We start from the raw sequence: 9,229 nt of genomic DNA on the forward strand, positions 1-9,229 counted from the left end.
AAAATTACACATAGTTTTCAATTTAATTATAAATAAAACAATACGAATTTAAATAAGTAAATATTTTTCCTACCAGAGCTAATCTATTTAATTACTTATCCATCCCTACACTCCACAAAAGGAATTTTACCTAGGTTTTAAGGATGTTCCTCAATAAGCAAATGTGCTAGGGAATTGATTTCTTAAACTTTCACATGGTGGAAGTTGACTGTACAAATACTAGAAAGCTTCAAGAGAAATTGCCAGGTATATTTTATGTGGATCATCCCATTACTGGATCTATGTATTTAGTTTGACATATGCTTAAGTTTCATATTTCTAAATGTTCTAACCATCACCAAGTTGTTAAAGATATCATAATAACAGTGGCAACTTCTTTCGAGGGAAGCTTTTTAACTTTTCAAAGGGCTTTCATAGCCACTACCCTATTTTATCTTGTCAATAACCCAATGACATTGGACTTTTTACTGCTCTTAGACATAAAATGTAGCTGAAACAGGGGAAGATATTAAATATCTCAAATAAGACAATCAGTTTGATCTTAACAGGAATGATTACTAAAAGCTTGCCAGCTCGCTGTGTTTGGTTTATTGTACCTAATTTTGTATCAACTCAAATATGTTTTTGGAGGGAGCCTATTATAAATGACCAAAAAACAAACAAACAAAAACAAAAACAAAAACAAAAACAAAAACCCACCCCAAACCCACTAAAATGTAAAAGACAAAGAAACTATGCTCTTGCACATCCAACAAAAAATTTTTGCCTATGAATTTGTTCTCCCAAGGGTTATTGGTATTTTTCATTTTTGTAGGGAATTTTAATTTTAAATTAAAGCTGTAGATTATTCTCACAGCCTTCACAAAAGATTGTCAGAATTGTGCGACGCTTGTATCTCAACTGCGACATGCAACAGTGACCAGGAGTCACATGTGGACCAGCCTGAAAATATAGTGACAGCAATGTCTTAAGCTGTTCTTCCTATATCATTTTTTGAATTTTTATTGATAAAACAATCAGGTAGCAACACTTCAAAACAGGGCACAAAGCTATTTTCTATGCCATCATCTCCGTTGACTTCATCAGGCTAAACATTATCAGCCTTTCAAGGCTGGCCAGGAGATGGCACCTTCACAGAGAACAAATCCCTACTCGCTACAGTTAAGAAACCACTTCACTCTGTAGCCTTGAAAAGTCTCGCCTCTATCAGAACAACAGCAACAATCTTCTTGGTCATGTCAGTTTCTTGAATACCTTGTCGATATCACTAAAATTTTCCCTTGCTATAAATTATAATTATCCCTTTTCTTGTCATGTTTAAGAAAGAACATTGAAAAAGTGCTCTTCCAATTCCACAACCCTCCACCTCCCATTATGATATAGCAAATAGTTATTGCAGACTTACTGCCTGCCAGACACTATGATATGCACTTAACACATATTAACTCACTTGACTGGCTTCCCCTTCATACACTTCTACTCCAGCTTGCATCAGCTCACAAGAACCCCTCATGCACGTTTCTTTGCAAGTCTGCATACAGTGACATCACATAGATAGTTTGAAACTGGCCATGGGGGGAATATTTACACTACAGAAATTGGCAAATGTTACAAATGAGGACTTGACCCACCCCCTTCCAAGAACCAGTTGTTCAACCCTTACCAGCACACCATTGCTACTGACTACTGATTATTTTGAATGTTTTAGCTATTATATCATATGCAGATGTGGTCATGATTTTCAGATCAGGATTTAGTAGACATGAGTTTACTAAAATGTAATGGCATCTTATCTTTGGAAAAATGTTATTACTTGAACATGTTTTACCATCTCTTAAAAATATCTCTTACAGCAGTTTAAATATTTTCAAAAAGCAAAAAATAAAACAAAATAAAATGAAAGAGAGAACAAATATCCAACTTCTCTAGGTGACTGATGCTGTAAAACCACCATACAGAATATTGGCAACAACAATAAACTCCCTGTTTCTTAGCAGTCACTGGAACACTCTATTAATGGCAACTTTCATACAAGATTAAGAAGTCAATATAATGCCCTGAGGCACAGAACAAGGATTAAATTGGAATCAGCATACTTTTTTTACACTCTAGTGTATGCTGATTATTTGGAAATTGATCAACAGTGTATGAATGTATGCTAATTCTCTAGGTACCAGAATGTTGAATTAGCCCGATGACCTCATTTCCCTGCCCATGAAACACTAGTTTACCCCACCAACTCAACAGGTCGTTAAGGACTTCCTACAGGTGGGAACGTTTTCATATTACTCTGTTCTTCCCTAAAAAGGCTATGTGTTTGCAAATAGAACATTTTTAATAATGAACATGCCTGCATAATAATGTTTATATCCAATAGAAACCATAGCCTACTCACATCGTATGAAATTATATCAAACTGATCCATTTTAAAACTTGGGAAAACATATTGGTCCCCGAGAAACACTTTAGAATTGAGATTTAAGTAGATTGTTTTCCTTGGCTAAAACTATTTCGTTATCCAAACATTCATTAAAGATAGATATTCAGGTTCAAGTGTCTGGAGAACGCATCACATGCAGGGTGGCAGAGTGTGGTAACGTGGACAAGACAGAGACAGGTGGTCTCGTGGATGTCCAGAGAGAAGAGCAAATCCTGGATCTGAGGAGACTGCTGCCTGCAATGTTAAAACACATTTTCTACACTGTGCAAAGCAAGATCCACACACTAGCTCATTCATATAAAGTGAAGAGATGAAATTTAGACTGTATCTATAGTGAGGATATTTTGATAATAAGGAAATCTGGCATAAATTGATGCTTATTTACTTAACAGTAGAAGGCGTTAGCAAGATGAAAGCAGATAGATGAAATAATAATTTATATTTGAGCCCCATTGTATTCATTATGCATTAACATTTTTTTTTGCATTTTCCACAAGACACTTGCAATCATTAATCTACAACGAAAACCACTCATCCAGCTTACACTATATGCCTTATTTTTATTCAATGACACTTTGCTTTTGTCATGTCAAATTCAATAAGATTCAGTCCTTAAATCACAAAATGTGTCACAGATTTGTTAAAAAATACCCAACCTCATCATCTGTTGATGCTATATATGTTAGTAACCCACAATATTAAAAAAAAATCTTAAGTGAAAGTTTAGGTTTCTAGTTCTTCCCATTTCCAGGAACAAAAAAAAAGAGAAAGAAATGTAAATATACATTTCTTAACAAAAGAGTTCTGAAACCATAAGTGTTAACAGGAAAAAAAAAATTGAGAGATTATACATTTAAACATAATATGCTAGTTTGGGGAACTCAGAAATTACTTAACATAATTTAATTTCCATACCATTGATACATGATCTGGCCTAGATCAGAATCCCTCCTGGATCCATTTATATCCCATACTGTACACACAGACTTCCCCCCTTAGGCATCCATGACCACTAGATGGTGGTGTGGTGCCCTGTTCAAATACTTTCTCACTTACTTGCAGTCTCTGTCCTCCAAATCAAAGTGAGGGTTGAAGTTGATCATAATTCTCTGGTATGGGTCAGGAGCCTGAATCAGCCATTCACATTTTTCACTTGGGTGATAAGAATGAGGATAACCAGGAGATGTAAGGTACCCTGGGCTTTCAATTTTTATAGTATCACCACATTTATCTGTAATAAAAATAACATTTTAGTAAATCTTTCCCTGACAACCATTTAGGTATTCTAGCTTTATACAAACATTACTGGTTATTAAACATTCCACAGCTCTGTAGGGGGAACTCCAAGAGGTCCCCACAGGCCCTTCAGGTGTCACTGATAGCAACCCCCCACCAAGGAACACTCTTTGATCCCAGGAAGGTTAGCACAGGAGAAAAGTAGACTGACATCTGACAGGACTCCACCCTTACCCCCACAAAGTTCCTTTCCAAGAAAAAAGGTCTTCTAGCATTAAAAACATTAAATCCTCTCAATGGATGTTAACATGGTCCCCAGGGAGCTTCTACTAGACTTAATTATCCCCCAAGAAGTGTAATCGCATTAAGTAGCAAGTTCTGAGTGGAAGGTGACTAAAAGAAGTGATTCGACCCCTTGTGTGGCTTTTTGATGATAAGCCTGGTCTATGTCATTGATCAGTGGGGATTGTCATCCAAGATTTCGATTGGCTTAAAGCCAAACCTTTTGTGTTGTTGCTTTATCTGCCCATAAATCTAAGTGATTTTGAGTTATCTCTGCTCTGGAGATCCAGATCAACAGAGAACAAAGTGTATTTGGTGAAGCAGAAATAATTCTGCTCTACCGCTCCAAGTAAAGTTGTTCAGTCCTAGAGACTAGATCAAAGCTACTGGGCAGAAAGAAAAATAAATAGCCACCCAGCATTAATTCTAATTCCCTATATGTTGAAAAAAAAAATCCTACCACACATGAGGTCTGGGTATGGTAAGCCATAGTCTCACATTCTGCGAAAGGTGAGCTAACTAGTTTTGAGCCCTCATTTAAAAAACAAAAACAAAAACCAAATGCTGAAGTGATTCACTGAGAGCCAAATAAACCAGTCACTGGGCTGCTTTATTGTTCAGCGTAGACTCTCATTGTCACTTTTTATGATGGATTTCATGCTGGAGAGTCTCAGCCTGAAATGCTGCCACATTTATTGATGCTTAATTTTAAGCAATAAAAATTTGGTGCATAAACTATGTAAGAGGAATAGGTATGAAAGCAGTGAAATATATAAGCCTATCAATCACAAATTTTCAGTAATGGTATATATAGATTTTAATATTGCATCTAATAGATTCCCTGTGGAAAGAGAATGGCATTCTTTGCTCTCAGCATGAATTTATAAATCTACAGAATTTTATTACAGGAAAACCAGGTCAAATGGAAATGAAAGATGAAGTGCACATCAAAAATGCATAAAGCTACATGCATTACAGAAATCATTTCCCATAAATTAAAAAGAAGACAATATAAATCACATTGTTTTTCTCAATTGCTAGATGTTTCTGACCCTGTTTCTTAGACTGGGGGGTACCCTTCTACTGGTTTCCTTTGCCTTGGCTTGTAAAAGCTTAAGGTTTGCCAAGAAGAAATGTTGCAACTAGAGTTCAGGATCTCAACTAATGATCATGTTGGACTCTGTTATGTGATTCTACTGAGGCTTTTCCATTATTTCAAATGTGCAGAAAACTTGGAAAGTGACCCCATCTCATTAAGTCTCCTCCAGCTCTATACAAACATCATGGCAGTGTCTGGCATCCGTAAGAGGAGTGAAATAAAACAGCACTGCTTCTAGTCACTCCACAGAGTCACTTCAGAAGACATTTAGGTAGACTCGGTACCACACCAGAGCTCTTTAATCTGTGACTTCTGAGAAAGTGACAGTGTAATAAGATAATGTGGACTGCTAGACTCCCTGGCTCTGTTAAATCTCTCTAACAGTTGATTAAGAAAGAGCAATTTCTAATGACTCTGGACCATTAGACCTAAATAAGGTTAATGAATTAATTTAGCAGACACTGGTACTTGGAGGAGGTGGACATGGCTTTAAGAGGTCTGCTGTGTTACAGAGGCATTTACTGGCTCTGGTCACTGAAAGCATAGCAACATGGCTTTAACCAGGCAAGCTCACAGACTGGAGCTCAGGTTCTCAGCATTGCCCAGATTTCTGCTAAGAAAATTTAAAAATATACTATATATATATATATATATATATATATATATATACATACATATATATATATATATATATATATATATATATATATCCATGGACTTCACAATCTAAAGTCTGGAAGCTATTTGCATTAGGCTACGAATCCATCCTGTGAATATCCCTACTAAGGACTTAATCTCCGGAGTTGTAGAGGGCAGAGGTTGGGTTACTGTAATTTCTAAAGTCTAACCACTTGACCTCTTTCAATTGGAGGAGAATGTTTTTCATCCCTTGCCAGCCAGATTATAGAAAGATGCCACTAACTCAGGTTCATTAATAAACTGAACTCCATATTTACAGGTAGGTGTGTGTGTGTGTGTGTGTGTGTGTGTGTGTGTGTGTCGCCTCTAAGCTTTTCTTTTAGAACACTGCTTGGTGGCTGTTGGGGGAAATCTATTGCTTCAGTCACAAAACCTCCAAAAAGCATATTAGAGAGATTAACTCCTATCATAAAGACGTGATTTAAATTCCTCTTGGTATGAACCCCTCCACTTGTGGCCTCTTATTAAAACAATATACCACAGTAAGTAGTGGGTGTTCTTTTTTTTCCTAATTACTTTGATTGAAATCTAAGCCAGACAAAAGTAAATATTTGATAAATAGTTAATAATAATTGCTGAAGAATTACTGTAAAGATAATTCCATATCCTTGCCTTCACCTACTTTAAAGTGTAAGTTAAACATGCCTACAACCAGATCACATTTTAAAATACAGTATTTAGTTTACAGAATACTGTTTATAACCCAGCACTCTTTCATTTACTTAGCAGTGAGTGGTGTTAGAAGCTAAATGGAAGCTGTAGCTAGATTAGGGATTTTCAGATATCCCGGTGTCTTACACTGTATATATCAGATTCCTTTATTGACACTATGTAACTTTCATTCATACTTCAGACAGATGAGGGGCGATATGTAAAGACAGAGGAGGGAGGTCCAGCAACCCCAAAACCGCTATCTCTTGCAGGCACCCACCAGAGGAGATGGTTTCAAAGAGCTGCAAAACAACCAGGAAGTTCTCCCGGCAAAGTGTTCATTAACTTTCAACAGCCATCAGATTTTTGAAAGGGAGTCTCATCTAATTGCCTTTGGGAGGAAACATTATTAAGATAATTGGTGTGCTGATCTGGGAAGGTAGGCAGCTTTGCCTTGTAACGGAGGTAGGAAAACCCCCATAACCAAACAACCAACTTGGGGAGGGAGGCGGAGGACTTGAAATCTTCCTGCCCCGAACCGACCGTTCTTATTTTTTTATTTCTCCTCCTGGACAAAAGTTTCCTCCGCCCAGGAGGTGGCTATTCCCGGTGCATCCCGGCAGTTCCGCGTGAGTCCCGTGGCTGGAGCGGGAAGCCCGAGTCCCGGCCGGACGCGGGCAGCGGGGGAGCCCGGGCGCCGCGCTGTCACACGCGCCTCCGCCTGTCACTTACCGTTTCGAAAAGCGCTGGCCGGGGCGAAGGCGACGGCGAGCGCGGCGCAGAGGAGCGGCAGCCCCCTCTCCATTCTCCCTTCGCCGGATCCCCAGGCAGACGCGGGAGAACCAGAACGTGCGGGGAAAATAGAGCAAAGCGGGGAATCTAAACAATCTGAAGAGCTTCAACTCCGCCTAGAGCCGTAAAATCCTCAGTCCGTCTTGGAGAAAGGAGAGCAGCGATGCAATGCCTTGATCCGAGAGAAATGCTTCTCTTTTTGTGTCTCAAGTCGCCTGCATCCTGTCATTTAGCTCCGGTTTCCTCTCTCTTTTCCCACACTTGTTCCTCTTCCAGGAGCCACTGCCCGGGCCATGTCTCAAAAAAAAAAAAAAAAAAAAAAAAAAAAAAAAAAAAAGGAGGGGGGGCTAGACGGGGGAGGAAGGAGGTAGGGAAACACACCAAAGCCAATTTCCAGAAAAAAAAAAAAAAAAAAATCCGGCTTGTTTCTGGACCCGTTGGAGCCGAGGAGCTGGCGCCCAGGGGAGGTCTGGGGTGTCTGCGCGAAGGAGAGGAGCACGCAATGAAAAGATGAGCGGGAGACAGAGGAGTTTCACCAACTGCACCCCCGCCTCCCCCACCTCCTTCGTCCTCCCCCTCCCCTTCTGGAGCCCTTCCCTCGCTTCCTCCCTCCCCTCTGCCGGCACAGGCTCGCCAGTAATTGCCTGACAGGAGACTGGAAGGAACAAGTTTCCCTCCGTGTGCTTTCCCCGTCCGTCTGTCGGTCTCTCCCGGAGGCCCTGAAGGATATCCACGGGAAGGGAGGCGTTGAGGGGTCTGCGCCCAGGGCGTGTGTGTGTGTGTGTGTGTGTGTGTGTGTGTGTGTGTGTGTGTCTGTGTGTTTGGAAAGAAAGCATCGAGGTCGGTGCCAGCGACTGACTGGGTCGGTCTAGCCTACCTCTGCGCGCTCGCTCAGGATCCCCGAGGGAGAGCCCGGCAGCTGGTGGAGGATCGCCGGGATCCGGCCGCGGAGGAGTGCGGCGCGCCCGGGAGCTGGCTGCAGCTTCGAGCAACTCCAAATCCCCGACCCGCGGCGGCGAGGAGCGCTGGGCCTGCCGGGTCACTCCCGCTGTGCCGGCCCGAGGCCCGGGGCGAGGAGGAGCAGGGCTCCCCTGGCGCTCCGGGCCAGGACGAGGGAGACCCGGGAAAGCTAGGCTGGAGTGGGAGACGCACCACAGAGCCAGGCAAGGGTTGACAGTGTCGCTGCCACGTAAATCCGAATCAGACCACTCGAGCGGGCGAGGCTGTGCTGCAGCCGCACACGGCCTCCCTGTCCCGCAGCAGAGCGCGCTGCCGGGCGCCAGTGGTGCCCGGGTGCCCGCCGCGCACCGGGGGCTCCATTGTTAACTGAGATCTGGGGCCCTCTCCTCCGGGACAGAGGGAACGCGGGAGGGTGGGAAGTGGTGCGCCTTCAGCTAGGGGGCAGCCGTCGCCCGACCCCGCCCAGACTCTTGTCTCTCTGGAGCCCAGGTGTTCCCGGGGGTTGGCAATTAGGGGTCCAGGGGCCCCCGTTTCTGTGCCTCTGCTGGGAGGGAGAACAGTAGCTGGGTAGGAGGGCTCTTGGCAGGGCTCGCACGGTGCCCGCCCCAGGCCACAGGCAATTGTCATGCCAGTCCTCCAGCTCCTGTCCACCCCCACCTCCCGTGGCGGCGCGTCCTCACTGTGGACTGGATGCCCCCCAGTTCCAATCCCAAAGGCTTTCCCGGAACTGCTGCATAAGGCCTCTGAGGATATGGATAGCAAGAATAGGGAACAAACGTTTCGGCCACCGATCAGGCCCTTGAGAGGGTAAATGCCCTCGGACCCCCCTCCCAAAGAGTTCGTGCGGGAGGTGAAAAGGTCACTACACCTTCTGGGAATAGGCGTTCTGCACACACCCTGAAAGCAGAGCTTTATTCCTACCTGGCGCAAAGAGCTGGCAAAAGAGATTTAAGAATGTTGGCCAGGAGACTCTGGTCAAGGGTTTTGGCGGAAGAACTAGGGGCGGGACGGGAGGAGGGCAGCCCGAGGCGCGCGGGCCCGGCAACGCGCGATGGCGCGCGCCCCTCGGG

General features: G+C 43.1%; 1 protein-coding gene across 6 annotated transcripts in view; it reads right to left on the reverse strand.

The window, feature by feature from the left end:
• The window catches only part of NRP1 (neuropilin 1), a 139,391-nt gene extending 130,842 nt beyond the window's left edge, over window positions 1-8,549 (reverse strand). For 2 of the 6 annotated variants that reach the window (XM_045465306.1, XM_045465305.1), the window contains exons 1-2: window positions 7,140-8,549; window positions 3,497-3,671 (exon numbers count right to left, since the gene is read on the reverse strand). In XM_045465306.1, coding sequence (XP_045321262.1) covers window positions 3,497-3,671; window positions 7,140-7,212 — 248 coding nt within the window. In that variant the 5' untranslated portion in view covers window positions 7,213-8,549. The remainder of the gene's footprint in view (window positions 1-3,496; window positions 3,672-7,139) is intronic. The other 4 variants (XM_045465304.1, XM_045465303.1, XM_045465302.1 and 1 more) reach the window with 4 other exon arrangements.
• Window positions 8,550-9,229: the final 680 nt, after the last annotated feature.

The sequence above is a fragment of the Leopardus geoffroyi genome, chromosome B4, assembly GCF_018350155.1.
Source record: "Leopardus geoffroyi isolate Oge1 chromosome B4, O.geoffroyi_Oge1_pat1.0, whole genome shotgun sequence".
Taxonomy (NCBI): Eukaryota; Metazoa; Chordata; class Mammalia; order Carnivora; family Felidae; genus Leopardus; species Leopardus geoffroyi.